Source organism: Ictidomys tridecemlineatus, chromosome 6 (assembly GCF_052094955.1).
Source record: "Ictidomys tridecemlineatus isolate mIctTri1 chromosome 6, mIctTri1.hap1, whole genome shotgun sequence".
NCBI lineage: Eukaryota > Metazoa > Chordata > Mammalia > Rodentia > Sciuridae > Ictidomys > Ictidomys tridecemlineatus.
In genome coordinates this window covers 65498997-65518332 of record NC_135482.1, presented here as the reverse complement: position 1 = coordinate 65518332, position 19336 = coordinate 65498997, and the positions used below count along the sequence as shown (strand labels likewise).

The window sequence follows — 19336 nt, the reverse complement described above, 5'->3', positions numbered from 1 at the left end:
GTTAGGTTCTTTTCTGAAGTAGGAATCAAAACCCTGTAGAGAGCTGGGGTTGTGGCTCAGTGGTAGAGCACTTGCCCAGCATGAGTGAGACACTGGGTTCAATCCTCAGAACTGCATAAAAAATAAATTACATATATATATATATGAAAATAAAGTTAAAAAGTAAAACACAAAAAACCCTGTCAGTGTGGGGTTGGGGTTGTAGCTCAGTGATGGAATGCTTGCCTAGCACCTATGAAACACTGGGTTTGATCCTCAGCACATAAAATAAATAAGTAAAACAAGTTTTAAAATGTGACCTGTTAGTCACTTTTCTTTGGGGGGAGGGATACTAAGGATTTAACCCAGGAGCAATTTACCACTGAGCTATATCCCAGCCCTTTTTATTTATTTATTTTTAAAACTTTATTTATTTTATGTGGTGCTGGGGATTGAACCCAGTACCTCAAACGTGCTAGGCAAGTGCTCTTCCACTGAGCCACAATCTCAGCTCCCCTTTTCATTTTTTTGAGACAGGATCTAAGTTGCTTAGGGCCTCAATAAGTTCCTGAGATTGGCTTTGAATTTGCAATCCTTCTGTCTCAGCTTCCCAAACATACTGAAATTACAGGCATGTGCCACAGCTCTCATTAGCAGTCACTTCTTTTAGTCTATACCAATTGTCACATCAGGGAGGACAGGGCTGAAGGTTGAGTATATATGGGGAGGTTATCTTATTCCTGTGCTCATACCCTACAACCCCCAATTCCAAAGGTACAGAAACAAGGTCATGAGTATAAGGAAGAGCAGGGGACTAGCCTTTTTTTTTGGGGGGGGGCAGTTAGGAGAGACTGAGGATTGAACTCAGGGTGACTTACCACTGAGCCACATCCCCAGCCCTATTTTGTATTTTATATAGAGACAAGGTCTCACTGAGTTGCTCAGTGCCTTGCCATTGCTGAGGCTGGCTTTGAACTCTGTGATCTTCCTGCTTCAGCCTCCCAAGCCACTGGGATTACAGGCATCTGCCATGGCACCCTGCGGGACCAGCCAGTTTTAAGCAAGGCAAAAGGAAGAGGAGCTTCCCACTGCTCAACTATATGGCCTAATACTAGATCTATGTACCAAAATAACACTGAGAATGCAGATAGAAGGGAAGGAAAAGATGGCAAGATGGCGGCAAGATCCCTCTGTTTCTCAGATGGTAGACTCAGGACTGGTGGGAGCAAGGCTGTTCAAATAGTCACAGAGACAGGCTCTTTAAAAAAACCAAAGCAAACCCTGGGATCAACTTTATTGCTGATGGGTGCAGCCTCTTTCACCCTATGCCCCCATTTTCTCCAGTGGTCCAAAGCCCCTCTAGGATAGCACAGTGCTAAGGCTTGCTGGGACAGAGGCAAGGGAAACAATCTGCCTCTCAAGCCTGCCCCTTGCCCAGTCCCTCCCACCCCTCCCTACCCTATTGCACATCAAATCATGTAAACATGACTACAGGCATGGCCCTGAACAACATTGAGGCAGATTGATGTGTAAACGGATTTGGGACCAGGAGCCAGATCCAGTCAACCAGCCCCACCCTATGCTGAGGCCACAGTTAAGTCTGGAAAAGCAGGGGCCTGGTCCCAAACTCTGGCTCAGATTATGCAACAGTGCAGATGGCTCAGCTCCCCTCTACCACCCACCCTTTCAGATTCCAGGTCCTGAGGTCCAACCACCCTTGGGCTCCCCTCCAGGCCTAGGAAGCAGATGGCAGTGTCCAGTTTTCTCCCTCTCATCCCCAGCTGGAGGTCACTGGTGCTGGGTCTTCCTGGATGTCCGGGGAAAACCGGAGACAGGCAGCGGTAGTCTATCCAGCCCTGGAGAAGTGGGGGAGGTACACAATCAGAAGGACAGCTTAGTTCTAGTCCCTCAAGGATAAAACAACCAGGGTACAAAATGGGTGGATGAGATATGTTACATAGAAAACAAGAAGCAAGCCCTCCCCCAGCAGGAATGACTCCTGGTCTAGAGCCCTATCATATAACCACCCTACCAGCCTGCACCTCCCACGCCTTCTCACCAAAGGCCCGGATCAGCTCTGCCCGCACAGCTGCGGTGAAGGTCTTCACCAGACAGAGTGTGGTGAGGCCAGCAAAGGCTGCATTGTAGAGGAACACGATGTAGAAATTACCCAGCCAGTTGAAGCGTCCAAAGTCACCCAACAGGTCAAAGCGAGTGAGCCCTGAAGTACAAAGGCCAGGATGAGAAGGGGGTTTTTCAGTCCCTCTCCTGTAGCAATCCCAACTTTTTGTTGCCTCCTGGTGGCCATATCTCAACACTGCAACTGATAGTTTGGCCTCTCCTATGCATGTATTACTACCACCTCTCAAATTCTGTTCCGAGGCCAGTCCAAGGTTGTTGAAGGAAATATCAGCAGCTACGCTTGCTCTAGTTTTCCTTCCAGAGTCTGGCTTATTTTCTCCAATGGGGTCTCTCTGGCTTCAGGTGTCCTTAGGAGCTCCCAGGTCTGCAACTTGTTCCTAGGCTAAGAATCTACCAGCTGGTCACCAAATTTTCTTGAGTACACAGAGCAGTGGGGGTAGCTAAAGGCTTAGATTATGATCAGTCTGCTTTGGTTCACAGCCCAACAACTTCTGTGTGCTCTAGGACAAGCTCCTTAAACTCTGTGCCTCATTCTACTCAACTGCAAAACAGAGGAAAGAATGCAATTGTTAAGAATTATGGGCTGGGGATGTGGCTCAAGCGGTAGCACACTCGCCTGGCATGCGTGCGGACCGGGTTCGATCCTCAGCACCACATACCAACAAAGATGTTGTGTCCGCCGAGAACTAAAAAATAAATATTAAAAATTCTCTCTCTCTCTCCTCTCTCACTCTCTCTTTAAAAAAAAAAAAAAATTAAACAAGGGGCTGGGGATGTGGCTCAAGCGGTAGCGCACTCGACTGGCATGCGTGCGGCCCGGGTTCGATCCTCAGCACCACATACAAACAAAGATGTTGTGTCCGCCAAATACTAAAAAATAAATATTAAAATTCTCTCTCTCTTAAAAAAAAAAAAAAAAAAAAAAGCTTTAAAAAAAAGAATTAAACAAAGTGGCGGGGGTGGGGGTGGGTACTGGGTTCGATCCTCACCACCACATAAAAATAAATAAATAAAATAAAAGTACTGTCTACTAAAAAATGAATATTAAAAAAAAACCCACCCAACAAGATGACACATATAAAGCCATATATGTGCCAGGTACTATCTAGCACTTAATAATATTATCACAAATCAGAACCTCCCACTTACTCTTCCCTACATTCAAAAGAACTAATTGGTGAACCCACAAGACTACTTTCCTACTAAAATCCCATATCATAAATACAAATGGTACAATAGAGTGCAGACCCTAATCCACAAATCCAAAATCCAACTGTTGGAGCATTTTCTTTGTTTTTGTGGTATCAGGGATTGAACACAAAGGTGCTCTACCACTGAGCTACAGCCCCAGTCCTCTTTTTATTTTTAGACAGGGCCTTGCTAAATTACTGAGGCTGGCCTTGAACTTGTGATCCTGCTGCCTCAGCCTCCCAAATCACTGGGATTATGGGTGTGCTCAGCTGTTGAAGCACTTTGGATTTAGATTAGATATTCCAGACCAGTAAAATCCATGTAAATACACCAAAACACACAAAAAAATCTAAAATCTGAAACACTCCTGGCCTCAAGCATTTCAGATAAGGAATAAGGGATACTCAACCTGTATAATCTTTTTTTTTTTTTTTTTTTTTTTTTTTTTAGTTGTAGATGGACACAATACCTTTATTTATTTTATGTGGTGCTGAGGATGGAACCCAGGGCCTCCTGCATGCGAGGGGAGCACTCTACCACTGAGCTTCAACCCCAGCCCTCAATCTGTATAATCTTTAAGAACAAAATAGAAACTGGGTGCAGTAGCACACACCTTTAATTCCAGCAGCTCTGGAGGCTGAGGAAAAAGGATTGCAAGTTCAAAGCCAGCCTCAGCAACTTAGTGAGATCCTGTCTCAAAATAAAAAATAAAAAGGGCTGGGGATGTGGCTCAGTGGTTAAGTCCCTGGTATCAAAAAAAAAAAAAAAATTAGAGCTGACTGAAATACAAAATCATTATACTATACAGAGGATAATGTGGTAATGGTGTGGAGAAGAAACAGGAATTCTTACCTCTTAGCTCCCATAGTACTCTGGGTGAAACAGCTACACTTTTTAACTTTTTTTTTTCCCCCTGTATTGGGCATTGAACCCAGGAGCACTTATCCCCAGTCCTTTTTATATTTTCTTTAGAGACTGGGTCTCACCAAGTTGCTAAGGCTGGCTTTGAACTTGCAATCCTCCTGCCTCAGCCTCCCCAACTGCTGGGATTATAGGCGTATGCAATCCGCCCAGCACTTTCGAATTTTTTTTTTTAAATAAACTCAATGAGTTTTTCCTTTCTTTCTTTTGTTTTAGAGAGAACTTTAATATTTAATGATTTATTTTTGTTTTCGGCAGACACAACGTCTTTGTTTGTATGTGGTGCTGAGGATCAAACCTGAGCGGCACGCAGGCCAGGTGAGCGCGCTACTGCTTGAGCCACATCCCCAGCCCCACTTTCGAATTTTTATACTGGTTAATTCTAGACTAAATCTCTAAAGGCAGGAGGACTGGGGACATTATTTGTCACTCCAGTATGTGAAGAAAGCCACTAATCTGAGGGTTCAGGAGATAAGGATTCTAGCTAGACAAAGCTTTACCTCCAACTAGGTGTATAGCTCTGGGTGAATTCATTAGATTCGGTGTATCTCATTTTTTTTTTTTTTTTTTTTTTTTTTTATGGTAGGGAGCTACTGAGGATTGAACTCAGGGACACTCAACCGCTGAGCCACATTCCAGCCCTATCTTATATTTTATTTAGAGACAGGGTCTCACTGACTTGCTTAACACCTCGTCCTTGCTGAGGCTGGCTTTGAACCTGACAATCCTCTTACCTCAGCCTCCCAAATCACTGGGATTATAGGTATACACCATCGTATCCATTTTGTGCCTTTTTTTTTTTTGTGGTGCTGGGGATTAAACCCAGTGCATGTGAGGCAAGCACTCTACCTCAGTTGGTATATGCTATATGCTATTAGCTATATGCTCAGCCTGTGTCTTATTTTTTGAATGAGAATTTGTGGGGGTGATTGAACTTAGGATCTCATGCTCGTGAATAAAAATGTTTATCACAGAAGGAAGACAGAGAAAAGCAGTGCTCCCTGACCAAGAAGTGGAAGTACATGAGGAAGGCAGTGGAGTTTGGTGAATGTTAGAAAAAAATAAAATAAATTAAAAAAGAACTTTGGGTCAGCCCTTGTCTCAAAATAAAAAATAAGGGGCTGGGATGGCTCAGTGGTAGAGCACTCATCTAGCATGTGCAAGGCCCTGGGTTCAATCCTTAGCACCACATAAAAATAAATAAATAAAATAAAGATTTTAAGAAATAGAGCTGGGGGTGTGGCTCAAGCGGTAGCGCGCTGGCATGGCATGCGTGCTTCCCAGGTTTGATCCTCAGCACCACATACAAAACAAAGATGTTGTATCCGCTGATAACTAACTAAATAAATAAGTATTAAAAATTAAAAAAAAAAAAAAGATTTTAAGAAATAAATAAAATAAAAAATAAAAAGGGGGTGGGGTTGTGGCTCAGAGGTAGAGTGCTCGCCTCACACGTGCGAGACCCTGGGTTCGATCCTCAGCACCATATAAAAATAAATAAGTGAAATAAAGGTATTGTGTCCAACTACAACTAAAAAATAAATATTAAAAAATAAATAAAATAAAAAAATAAAAAGTAAAAAGGGCTAGAGATGTGGCTTAGTGATACAGCACCCCTGGATTCAATCCCCTGTACCAAAAATAAAATAAAATAAAAAAAAAATGAGCTCTGAAGTGATATTACTCTAAAGCTTAGCATAGGCACTTTACAGAGCCTCAGTTTCCCCATCTATATAATAGGTAACATTTCTCATAGTTTTTGGTGGGAATAAAAAAAATACACATATTTTTAAAAAATAAATTTTTATATAAAATTATAAATGTATACATGCACAAGCATGCGAGCACATACACACACACGTTTGCTGACATTAGTAATAGATACTAAAAAAAATAGGCCACTTCCCTTATCTCCTTTTGCTACTTACCCAGGGTTCGAGAGAAGACAGGGAGTGCTGAGCTTAGGACCAGGAGACAGACACAGTTCCCAATTATCTGGGTGGGAGTAGGGAAAGAAAAGCGAGGGTAGCAGAGCTGCTAGCACCTAGTACCCACCCATGCCGCCAAGAAGCTTCCTCTCCTCTTTCCCAGCTACCTGAGTCATGGCTGTGTCATGCCATCTGGGTCGCAGGCTCCCAAAGAATGGAGAGCTGTAGAAACCCACAACCGAGGACACCATCAGGTAACTGTCACTAGGTTAAGGAAGAACTGACCAGTTCTCAAGGATTAATGAATACTTGATCTCAAAAGGAATGGACATCACTCTTCCAGCCCTCCTGTTTATTTGTTTAATTGATTTGTTTGGTACTGGGAACTAAAACCAGAGATGCTCTACCTCTGAGCTACAACTCCAGCTCTTTTTATTTTGGGACAGTGGTTTAAGTTGCTGATGCTGGCCTTGAATCCACAATTCTCTTGCCTTACCTCCCAAGTGGCTGGGTTTACAGGCATAAGCCACCATGCCTGCTTCACATCAAGTCTTTTCTTTCTGATCCCAAGGTTGGTGAAGACTTACCCTCTTCTGCATTACTCTCCCCCAGATCCCACAAAGAAAGTCCCAGAGGGGTTCTGTTTAGAGTTCCAGGGGACAGGTTTGAGGAGCAAGGCAATGGCAGTTTCAAGGATACAAGATGAGTACAACCTGGATGATGGCACCAAAGGAACCCAACTTGGAGAAGGAGACCTGGCCCAGGGAGGCACCCTGTATGGTAGAGTAGCATCACCAAGGTGCATTCCCACGTCAGCACCATACCATACCCAGCCTTCCCTCTGTCCTCAGCTTCTGCCCATCTCCCCAACCTTTCTTGAGCATTCCCCAAAAGGCACAGTGGAAGGGCAGTCCAATACCTGCATACCCCGTGGCATGGCAGCCTCATCAATGAGCAGCTCCAGGATGTGGATGGCCACAATGAGCACAGACAGGCCCTGTGTGAGGCAAGGTCAGACTCCCATTCCTTCCCTGGCCCACAATTGTGCCCAGAGTTCACTACTAAAAGCAGAGACTCTGGTCTGACATTTTCAGTTTCCAAGATTAACTCTGCTTCCAACTAGCTGTGGAAGACCTTCTCAAGGCTATTATTAGCACTATTGAGGATTTTTATCAGATACAGAGTTTCCAGATAGAAGGATTGCAAAAAGTCTAACTAGAAAAAAGTGACTATGGAGCTGAGAGTATAGCTCAGTAATAGAGCATTTGCCTACCCTCTCATGTGTGAGACCCTGAGTTAGATTCCCAGCCCTGCAAAAAAAAAAAAAAGAAAGGAAAAGAAAATTGATATGTCTTTCTCTAATCCTAAATCTAGTGGGAGGAATGGATTAGATTTCAAACCTTTTTCTTATCCCAGGGCAAAACCTACACAACTACTCAGCAGCTGATTTGAGACAAATTACTTCTGTTTCTTTTTTCTTTCCTTTTTTTTTTTTTTTTTTTTTTTAATATTAGGGATTAAACCCAAGGGCTCTTTACCACTGAGCTATAACCCTAACCCTTTTTTATTTTTTATTCTTTAGTTTGAGACAGTATCTTGCTAAGTTTCTGAGGATGGCTTCAAACTTGTGATCCTCCTGCCTCAGCTTCCTGAATCAGATTATAGATATACAACACAGTGCCTTGCTGGATACTTCTGTTTCTTCATCCACAAAATAGGGATTGATGATTCAGTGCAGGGAGGGACACAAAGTGAGCTCTCATGCTAGCGGCAGTGGTACACGTGTGCCTGTAATCCCAGCAACTTGGAAGGCTGAGGCAGGAGGATCCCAAGTTCAATGCCAGACTTAGAACTCAGCCAGGCCCTCAGCAATTTAGTGAAACCTGTCTCAAAATAAAAAATAAAAAGGGCTTAGAATGTAGCTCAGTGGTAAAGTGCCCCTGGGTTAAATCCCTAGTACCAAAAAAAAAAAAAAAAAAAAAAAAAAAAACAGAAAAAGAAAGAAACCTCAGTAAGAGGCAACTATTATTGATAATAACCAGGTCCTTGCATCTCCTTTTCCTGTCTGAGGGAACTTAAGTACTCAAGGGCCCACTCTCCATTCCCACCAACACTAGTATACCCACTGTGAGCACCAGCAAGCACAGCATGGCCAGGGGATAGCCCAGGTTCCGCTGCCAGGCTGACGCCTTCCGACGCTTCTCTGTGTAGATAAGAGAGGATGTTAGCAAATAGTTCAAACAAGTAGCTTCTCTCATTAGAGAAATTAAAGTATTCCCAGCCATACCAATACACATACCCAGCAGGACCCTCTGTGTCTGCAGAGCCAGGACCTGTCTGTGCAGCAATTCCATGTCTAGAGGCAGCCAGCAGGAGGTGGGATCTGAGGGCAGAGAAGACCATGCTGCCCCCAAGTCCTGCAGCCCCTGCCCAGGACAAATCTACTACCTAAGTTAGGGAGAACTACAACTCACTACAGATCCTGCGGGTCAGAGCAGCCTCCTCAAAGGCTGAGCAGTACAGCTGTTCTTCCAGGTCTTCCAGCAACTGAGGGCACAGGAAGGGAAGGACCGTCAGAGGCTCCCTGATCTAGGGCTCCATGAAAACCTTGTTCATCTCAGGGCTCTACAGTTGCAGTCCTTTCTTCAATTTGCATTTACCACCCTGTGGCTAGCAGGTTTGTCTAATCCCTTCCACTTGCTTTGAGTTCTGCCTTCCATGTCAGGCGATCAGCTCCAGATGATAGGGATATATGATACAGAAACGAATGAAGACGGTGGCCCTTTGCAGGTTGTGCAGTGCACAACCTTAGGATTGTTTCATTTTTTGGCCCCAGCTTTGTGAGAAGCTCACCCTGTATGATTAAGAGGCAAGAGCATGCCAGGCAGGGTGGCACATGCCTATAATCCCAGCAGCTTAGGAGGCTGAGACAGGAGGACTCTGAGTTCAAGACCAATCACAGCAACTTAGTGAGACCCTAAGCAACTCAGTGAGACCTTATCTCAAAATAAAACATGAATGTGGCTCAGTGGTTAAATACCTTCGGGTTTAATCTCCAGTACCAAAAAAAAAAAAAAAAAAAAAAAAACCAGGCAAAAGCCCTACATACCCGAGGCTTGACCAGCAGCTTCCCAGTGACTGAGAACATGCGGGCAAGACCTAGTGGAGTACATACTGTGGAGACAAGAGCCAGTCACCTATCAATCCCTTATCTGTACCCCCCAACCCCTTCTCCCCCGCCTACTCCCTCTCCTTCCACCTATATTATTATAGGCCCAAGGACCCTATAATAATTACTTTCCAGATCCTGCACACTTACCCAGGAGCAGCAGGACCCCAAGGAAGGAGATGCAGGAGTAAAGATAGGGGAGGTAGTATTCCCAGAAGTCTAAGGATAAAAAAGTCATGTTAATTCATCTCCTTCCTCCTATTTACTGGGGGTTGATAGGCCTCAAGAGTACATACAAACACTTATAGAGATTAGACAATAAATGCAAATGAGAAGAGCTGACTGAGCATTCGAAGAATGAGTGGAGGGGACTATAGAAAACTGAAGATTCTAAGCCCTATTTAAAAGGCAAAAAATGCTATTTAGCCCCAATCACCAGAGACTAGTGTAGCCAGATTCTCTCCCTGTCAAGCAAAGTCAGATTATCTGTATAACACGAAACCTCCCAATTTTAAAATATTAGCAACTGATTCATTTGATTTTTAAAATCACCACATGGGTATTGTTATATTGTGTGAATGTATGAATATGTAACAACAAATCCCACTATTATGTATAACTATACTGCACCAATTTTTTAAAATGTGGAAAAAAGAAAAAAAAATCATTGAGTAGGTCCAGTGGAACACTTTTGCAGACTGGATGTAGCTGGAAGTCCATCAGTTTGAAACTTCAATCTAAGGAAGGCGGTGCCAATCTTCTTCACTATAGAAGGATATAGTTGTTCCAAGGTACAGGAATATCAGCCAACTGAAGAGCCAATCCATTTGAGGAAGAGGAAGAAAAAGCTGGGCTTCTCACCATACAGAGACTCCCTGCTGGCCTTGTTGTCCACAATGGCTGATGCCACCCATACCATGCCCAGCACCAGAAGAGTGAGAAGCATCAACATCACCACCGTCTCATAGACCCTGCCCAGGACGCCCTATAGGAGAAAGCAGCATGTGAAGTAGAGGAGGATCAACATCAAAGCATGTGGGAAAGGAAGGAGATATCAGAAATGGCTGCTGGGATCGGAGGACTAAAGACAGGAATGTTTCACTCTTGTTCTGATGAGTTGTTTTGCCCTCCCACTCCCCCGTCTGGGGTCACCCTGTATTCTGGATATACTTCATTTGCAAGTTCTCTCCCTAGATCAATTCCTCATCTTTGTCTGCCATGAAAAGATGAACTCTGAAGTTTGTATTATATAAGATCTCTGCTCTCTGGCTTCTAGTTCTGCTTGCCCAATGAAGGAATCGGCAAGAGAGTAGAAGGTAGTTAGAAAAACAGTTCAGGGATTTTTTTCCCCATGTTTTCTCACACCTTTGGCACCCTGGTTTTAGTACAGGCTAGGACGTTAAGACAAGAATTCCTCTGCTAAGTCGCCTCACATTCCCAACTTTAACTATCTAAAAACTATTTCCTCCCTTTAATCCCATAAGGCCTGGAGTGGTAATGACTTTGGTCACTACAGCCTCAGACTACTTGATCGTTACCTTAACTCTTTTTTTCTTTTTTTAAAATATTTTTTAGTTTACATGGACACAATATCTTTATTTTGTTTACTCATTTTTATGTGGTGCTGAGGATCAAACCCAGTGCCTCACATGTGCAAGGCAAGTGCTCTGCCACTGAGCCACAACCTCAACCCATTACCTTTATTCTTACTAAACCTGTGAAAACAGTCTTCATTAAAGAATCTTGGGCTGACCCATTGGAGTTAAATTCTGCTTCCTGCCTAGATTGACTACTATATCCCTACTCACCTTTCTGGAGCCAGCAAAGCCCTCAGACTCAGTGAAGAAGTATGCAAAAGGCATGAGGAATATGAGGGACAGGTTGGAGAAGAGAAAAACGAGGTTCCAAAGGCCTAGAGCCAAAAAGGAAAAGTAGAGGTAGTCAGTAAAGGGGGACAACACACAGGGAATAGGCCCTGTAATAGGTTAGGGGCGGGGGTGACATATGACTGATTAGCCTGAGGTTTCCTATATTGGCCTATCTACCCCACTCACAGTCCCAAGTTACAACCTGCAGCCACGCACCATGGATGAGGGAGCCATTGAGCCACTGGATGTAGTAGTTCCGTGGCAGTGAGAGCAGCACCTCGTTGCTGATGATGGAGAAGGGGAGGAGCAGGACAGCACCCAGGGCAACTGCCAGGGTAAAGGTACACAGCTCAAGCCTGGGCAGAGAAGGGGACAGTGTTATTGCTTAGTTCCTCAAGAGCCCCATTTTCCCCAAAGGGCACCTGTAGCTTCTAGAACCAGATATAGCAATGAGAGACCTAGGGAAGGAACTGTCCAACTAGGGCCCTATTTATTGCCACATGACCCTGGCCCTTTACACTCCAAGGAAGCCTTGGCACATGTAATGGGCATAACCTCAGGCATTCAAGGACACATGGTGACCTGCCATGTCATTTTCCTAGGCTGCCCCCAGGAATGTGGTCCTTCTATACAGGCCTATAGGGTGTGCCAGGCATAATGCCAAAGCTAAGGGTGTATTTTCTCTGCTAAAGGACATGAATTTCTGGACTAGCCTCTTTCAGCCTAGAATGGATCTGCCTTTCAAGAAGGTACTAGTGCAAGCCAGGCATGGTGGTGCATGCCTGTAATCTCAGAGATTGGGGAGACTGAGACAGGAGGATCTCGAGTTCAAAGCTAGCTTCAGCAAAGGTGAGGTGCTAAGCAACTCAGTGAGACCTGTCTCTAAATGAAATACAAAATAGGGCTGGGGATGTGGCTCAGTGAAGGAGGAGGAGGAGGAGGAGGAGGAGGAGGAGGAGGAGGAGGAGGAGGAGGAGGAACAACTAGTGCAAAGACGGACAAAGGAAAGCTACAACCCAACTTCAGAACCAAGACCTGTGCCCCAAACTACATCAGCTAAAAGGGCCACTTTTTCTAGTTGGTTCATCAAGAGGAGAAAGCAAAGTGGAGAGGGTGCCTTCTAATCTGCTAACCCAGAGGAGTCTACTCTCTATTTTTCTCTGTATATGTTAGTGAATACAAGCAGTCTATTGTAAGGGCCTTCCTCTCAGAAGCCAGCATTCTCTGTCAGGTGTTTCCATCTTTCCTATACCCTCCTGTTTCCATCAGCTGCACTCCCCACTCTACTCCCCCATCACTGGCCACTAGGAGGTAAAGCCAAGCTAGAGCTAGTTCCAGTGACTCAGATCCCAGCCAATAGTTTCTGGCCATGAGACTCTCAGAAGATCCTGGCCTAACCAGGAAGACAGGAACAGCAGCTTTCCTAAGCGTCCCTAGGATGAGATAAAGCCGGAAGAAGCCAGAAATGGGATGGAAGCAGGAACTGTTTCCACTGGGTGATACCCTCCCTTTCTTCCACTGATCTAGGAGCACCCTCAAGATCAGCTCCTAAAGGTCGCTGATGTCAGATTCAGAAGCAATGACTTACGCAATCTTGTTGACTGTGGCATCTTCATCATCCACTGCAAGAGAAAGAGACATGGGGAAGGGGTAGGACATCAGTGGACATCTCTTGGAGCCAACAAGGTTAAAATGTGTCCCCTGCCCCCTTCCCTACTCCCTAAATGGAGGCAGAGCTGGAAGGGAGGTTTTGTTTTGTTTTATTTTGGTTTGGTATTGGGGATTGAACCCAAGGGCACTTAACCACTGAGCCAGATTCCCAGCCCTTTTTATATTTTATTTAGAGACAGGTCTTGCTAAGTTGCTTAGGGCATCACTAAATTGCTGAGGCTGGCCTTGATTTTTTTTTTTTTTAATGGACAGAATGCTTTTATTTCATTTGTTTATTTTTATGTGATACTAAAGATTGAACCCAGTGCTTCACACATGCTAGGCAAGTACTCTAGCCACTGAATTACGGTCCTAGTCCTGGCCTTGAAGTTTCAATCCTCCTGCTTCAGTCTCCTGAGCCACTGAGATTACAGGCATGCACCACTGCACCCAAAAAAGTTTTGTTTTTTGTTGTTTTTGGTACCAGGGATTGAACCCAGAGATGCTTAACTGCTGAGAGCCACAGCCAAGTCAGGATGGCACCAGAAGGAGTGGTTAAGAGGTGATGCCAGCAAGCCATTAAGATGATGATAATGAAGTTATAATTGCTGTTACTGGATGATGCTGGATTGGGACAGGCTGTGTATAGAGTTGTATATGGACCCCTGATGTCCAGCAATAGGGTGGCTCCAGGAATAGGGTAGTTCCTGCTGCCTCAGGCACCCACCACTTTGGGATTCCCACCACTTTGGGATTCCCATTGAATTCTCCTGGGGTTGAGAGAGGGGGGTGGGGGAGGGAGGGGGCGTGGGAGAGTTCCCGGGAAGTGTGCTTGGAATGCTGGTGGAGTTCAGGAAATAAAGCTTCCTGTTTGACAAGTGCTTTGTGGAGGCTCGGTGATTTGTGCCCAGCCAGACTGTGGCACTTAACCACTAAGCCACATCCCCAGCCCTTTTTTATTTTGAGACAAGATCTTGCTAAGTTGCTTACAACCTCCCTAAATTTCTGAGGCTGGCCTTGAACTTATGATCCTCCTAGCCTCCTGGGCCACTAGAATTATAGGCTTGCATCCCCATGCCCACCCTGGAAAGAAGGTTATAAGGGAGACCCTCACACTATGAATCTCACATCATATTCTCCAGCTAAGGTGGCAACTTAAAAGTTCAATGTTCTCAGGTAGAAAAAATATATATTAGAAATTTCCCTAATTCTCCCTCCTCCCAGAATCTCTCCCATCACAGGTTCCTCTATGTAAATACACTAAACAGATCTGTGAAGCTGGTTACATCATTGGTTTGGTGAAGGAAAGAGAAGTAAAAAAGAGAAGGGGAGGTTTATAAAGACCCCCAGGGAATTACATTATGGTAGTTCACTTGTTGGGTGGTGGCTCATCCTGAGGGGAGAAAAGGCTGAGGCCAGGATGGGATGATCTCAGCAGGCTGAGGCTAGAAACTGAGGCAAATGTGGGCTGGGGCTGTAGCTCAGTGGCAGAGCACTTGCCTAGCGTGTGTGTTCAATCCTCAGCACCACACACACACAAAAATAAATACAATAAAGGCATGATGTCCACCTACAACTATAAAAAAATAATTAAAAAAAAAAAAAGAAATCAAGGCAAGTGTGTCCCTCTTTCCAATAAGATGTCTATAGAAAGGAAAGCTACAGTCTAAGTACGCTTAGCCACTCTATAAAGACAAAGGCTACCATTACTAGGTCCTGGGGCCCCAGTGTTTAGGGAGGTCTTTGGTCCTGAGTGTTAGAGAACAAGAAGAGATGGCATAGCATGTGCCCATGATGACATTCATTTCATCCTGCTATTGCCCACTTCAGGTTCATGAAGGGTCCTAATTTGGTCTACACAATGACAGTGGTCAGGAAATACATTGTTATGCCCATTTTATAAGAAACTGAGAATTAGGAAAGCTACATGATTTGCCCAGCAGCTTACAGACACTTCCTACCACATCACCTTGGCCCTGCCTGTGAAGAAAGTATGAAGAGGCAATGTCTCCAGAACAGCCCATCATAGCCACCTCTCCTTTCCCAGCAGAGACCATTGCTCATTCCCCTGAGGCTGACTCCATGACAACAGGAACTGTGGCAGAAGGAAGGGAAGTTGCAAATACCTGTGGTGAATTCAGCAGGCTTCTTGAAGCGGGTCAGGAAGATGTGGCAGAGGATGTAGAGTGTCGCAAACAGAAGTATTGAGATCTGTGGCAAAAAAAATGAGCTGGGATGAGAAGCTCTAATCTCTATACATTCCACAGACCCAACAGCCTCTTAATTCTTTGGGGTCATACCTCCTGGTATTCTTTTTCAGTGGTACTTCCTTTAAGTCAGAAACTCAGGGGGGCTCTAGAAAGGACCAAAGAGCTGTCCCATGCACCTTGCTCTGCCCTATAAGAATTGCTGAGAAAATAACTTCAGCCCAACTCTGTTGGCAAACAAGGAAAAAAAAAAAAAAAAAACCTAGAGATGTAGAGATGTACACACACACCCTTATAACAGTCCACAAGCATGCAGAGGGAATATACTCTGAGTACATTACTAGAAAGAGAAGCAGGTTTGAGGAGATGAAGATGTGTACATTGATCTGGCACTCCACTTTTATCCCACTCCAGCTGGTGTCTTGAGCCAACAAGCTCCAGGAGAGTATATAGGAATCATGTTTATAGATAAAGTTGGAACTCAGACTCTTTGTTTACTCAGGGGCCCTGAAAGATTAAGTCTGCTCTGGACAAAACCAGAGTCTCATTTAATCTTTTTTTTTAATTAATTAATTTAGTTAGTTAGCTAGTTAATTAATTAATGGCATTAGGGATCAAACACCTGGGATTCTCTACTATTGAGCTACATTCTCAGCCTTTTTTTAAAATTGATTTTATTTTTTTTAAATACACAACAGCGGAATGCATTACAATTCTTATTACACATATAGAGTACAATTTTTCATATCTTTGTATATAAAGTATGTTCACACCAATTCATGTCTTTATATACATGTACTTTGTTTTTTGTTTGTTTTTTTTGCATTACAATTCTTATTATACATATATGCCATAATTTTCCATATCTCTGTTTGTATATAAAGTAGGTTGACACTCAATCTATGTCTTTATACATGTACTTTGGATAATCCTCATTTAATTAAGAGTAGGCTTTAGGGGGCTGGGGATGTGGCTCAAGCGGTACGCGCTCGCCCGGCATGCGTGCAGCCCCGGGTTCGATCCTCAGCACCACATACAAATGAAGATGTTGTGTCCGCCGAAAACTAAAAAATAAATATTAAAATTCTCTCTCTCTCTCTCTTAAAAAAAAAAAATTTATGTTTAAAAAAAAAAGAGTAGGCTTTAGGGGCTGGGGTTGTGGCTCAGTAGCAAAAAACACTTGCTTGGCACATGTGAGGCACTGGGTTCGATCCTCAGCACCACATAAAAATGAATGAATGAATAAATAAAGTATTTTAAAAAAAAAAGAGTAGGTTTTAGTTGGATCCCAACATCTACAATGTTTTTTGAGCCAGTAGCAGTAGCTTTAGATAGTAAATCCCTGGAATATATCTGAAGTGACTTCCAACTCCAGGGCCCCTCAGGGACTATCCCACATCCCTAAATGGCTGGACCTCCAACTCATAGTTATGGCAGAACTTGGCCAGGTTAATCAGTACATGCACTGCATCCCTACCCTGCTCCAAGTCAGTTGCTAATGCCAGAAGAGAAGTCACTGGTTAGCTTGGATCCACAATCAAGGTCAGAGAATCCCAAGAGGTTACTGCATTTGTGGGAGGCAAAGACAAGATCAGTCTCAGCCAATCCCCAAGGGAAGCTGACTTTATCGGGAAGCTGCATACAGCTTTCTACACAAGGAGGGAAGTGACCCAAGAAAGCTACTGGTCTAGGACAAAGTTGTAACTTTTGACACTAGGGAGTCAGACTAGAAGGAGACACTTGGATTATAGTTGCAGGATTTTTACAGCCTAGTGCTCTACCCTGGGCTTGCGTAATAGCCAGGAAGGTGGGAGGGCTCAAAAGGTCAGGCTGGAGTTCCACGCAGTTCTGGCAGAGGAAAGGCTGTTTTCTAGCCTCTAGATGGGAGCCAGGTGGGGGAGGGACCAGAAGCCTTCAGGCTGCCCTTGGCCAGCATTGATGCCCTCATCTAATGACACTAAAGGATGGGAGAGACCATCCAGAAGGCTGCTTTGGTCCAAGGTCTCATCCCTCCCTGTTCTCCAGGAATGTGGGCCTCTGTTTCTACGTTGTCTCAAGGCTTAGGCATGCCTCCAAAATATGCCCAAAGCAACACACAAGGGAGCAGACTTTTATTGGAGTCCCACACAGGCACTAATATACTTCCTACTTTCCAATCCTTGGGAAAAAAGACAGACCTAGTTGTATCCTGTTTCACTTTACCCTTTTTCCAATCTGAGGATGTCCAAGTTGGCCTAATACAGAGCCTAAGAAAAAATTACTCCATCAGTATCCATTACCCCAACTCACTAACAGTTCTTTCTGTGCCTCCAAACCTTTCCTTTTTCACTTAATATTTGGTAAGAAGGGATATCCTGGAAACCCCTGGAGAAGAAACACAGAGTAAGATGAGAATTCAAAACAGGCCTGGGTGTCCCTAGCCCCAAAGTAAGGAGTACATGTCTGTGTGGTAAATTCAGTTTTGCTTTAGGTGCAATGAGAAATAGGGAACAGTGGCCAAGTGCACTCAAGAAAAGTGTGGGAGCCACTCACAAGGGCAATTCCTGAATGGCTAGGAAGCTGAGAATCCAAATTTCAGGGTTTCAAAGAAACACTAATAAGTAGGGGCAGGGTGAGTGCATGTAGTCCCAGCTACTTGTAGGCTGAGACAGGAGGATGACATGTTTGTGGCCAGCCTGAACAACTCAGAACTTGGCAAAACCTTGTCTCAAAATAAAATAAAAAGAACTGGGGATGTAGGTCTGTAATAGAGAGCTTTTCAGTACGATGGAGGCCCTGAGTTCAATCCCCAGTACAAAAGAGAGAGAAGAGAAAGGCGGACAGGAGGTTGGGAAAAATGAAAAAAGAAAAAGAAAGAAAAACAATATCAATTAAGGGCTGAGAGTGTGGCCAGTGGTAGAGCATGTGCTTGGTATGCCCTGTATTCAATTCCGAGCACAAGCACTTGGACACACGTTCACACCAAACAAAAACAAAAACACCAGTGTGGCGAGAAAATAGGGGAAACACTTTACAACTCAGAATCCCTCCCAGTAAGCGTCCCTTCTTCCAAAGTGGGAGACCACCTATCAAGTCCCCCACTACACCTGCCAAGTCTTTCCCAGAATCTAACTCAATGTGCCGACGTCTCCTCTTCATTCAACATCAGCCCTCTACCCAGTTTGAGGACACGTAATTCAGGGTTATGCCTGAATCAAACGCATCCCTTTCCATCAAACTAGGCAAACTCGCCAGACGCTGGAAGACCCACCGCCAGAACTAGGAAGACCCACGGCCAGAAACGCCAGCACCGCAGGAGGAAAGGAGGGAGCCTGGGGGAGGGGCGTGGAGGAGGAACGGAAACCGACCGGCTTTGTTTACCGCGCAGGGATTCAGCTCATCCTGACTAGGGGTCCACCAGCCGGGCACCGGCCCTTCTCTCCCGCTCGAAGCCTTGGTCGCCCGCTCCTGGTCCAAGCAGGGCTTGAGGGCGCTCTGAGCCCAGATGGTCGCACCCTGACCCGAACTTCTCGCTCCCTCACAACACCCGTACCCCTCCCACCTTGGTCCGACCCCTTCCTGCCCAGGTCCCGCACTCACGATGCACTCGCGGACCCTCTCGTGAAATAGCTGCTCCCGCACAGACAGCACTTCGTAGTCAGCTGCTTCCATACTCTGTTCAGCATGACTGGAGCAGGGGGTGTCTCCGGGCCCGGGGAGGACGAGCGGGGGATGAGGCCGCCGCCGCCAAGCACCCGGACCCAGCCAAGGAGCCTTTCCTCGCTGCCTGTGACGGAAACTCGGGGTAATCTGGGGCTCAGATTCAGTCGTCGGGTTGCCCCGCCCTTAAAGGGGCAGGCACTAGTCCGCCTCGTTTTAAAGGGCTCCGGCCCCTCTTTGCTCCCTCCCCTTTAAGGTCGGGCCCTGGTCACGTTTCTATGCAAACCACCCGGCTAATTTAGAGGAAGCGCCAAGTTTAGTCCTATCTTTTTAAGAGACTGAGTGACGACACAAGTGATAGGCGGGCTCGTTCCAGAGAGTGGAACTCACTGGCCTGTGAGGAGCTGCCGCTCACAGCTAGAGGAGCGCTGATAGGTTCGTCTGAGGAAGGAGGCGGGACGTTTTGGGCCTACCTAAACTCATTTTAAAACTAAGCAACAGTCTCTCTCACCTCCTACTGTAGAGAGGTGGGGGTTCCTGACTTCAATAGCGGCCAAGATTTTAGGGGTTTGATGTTGTTGTTATTTGTTTGTTTTTATTTATTTTCTTTTACTAGGGGTTGAATCCTGTGGAGCCTTACTA

The 19336-nt window shown here is 45.0% G+C and overlaps 1 protein-coding gene across 4 annotated transcripts; it reads right to left on the bottom strand.

Moving 5' to 3' along the window:
* Positions 1-1238: 1238 nt before the first annotated feature.
* Lmbr1l (limb development membrane protein 1 like) lies at positions 1239-19028 on the bottom strand. 4 transcript variants are annotated; one of them, XM_005324906.5, is made up of 17 exons: positions 18635-19025; positions 14975-15059; positions 12787-12820; positions 11415-11554; positions 11139-11242; positions 10192-10315; positions 9481-9549; positions 9271-9335; positions 8636-8708; positions 8461-8544; positions 8288-8364; positions 7081-7158; positions 6861-6934; positions 6329-6419; positions 6162-6228; positions 2039-2200; positions 1239-1835 (listed from the first exon to the last, which is right to left on the bottom strand). In XM_005324906.5, exons 1-17 carry the CDS (start codon positions 18704-18706, stop codon positions 1768-1770), a joined length of 1467 nt encoding a protein of 488 aa, XP_005324963.1. In that variant the 5' UTR covers positions 18707-19025; the 3' UTR covers positions 1239-1767. The 4 variants fall into 4 exon arrangements, with proteins under 4 accessions (XP_005324963.1, XP_077870873.1, XP_077870871.1 ...); XM_078014747.1 differs by lacking the exon at positions 6162-6228 and having other exon boundaries at positions 2039-2116; positions 18635-19028; XM_078014745.1 differs by lacking the exons at positions 10192-10315; positions 11139-11242 and having other exon boundaries at positions 18635-19026.
* Between the last annotated feature and the right edge of the window lie 308 nt (positions 19029-19336).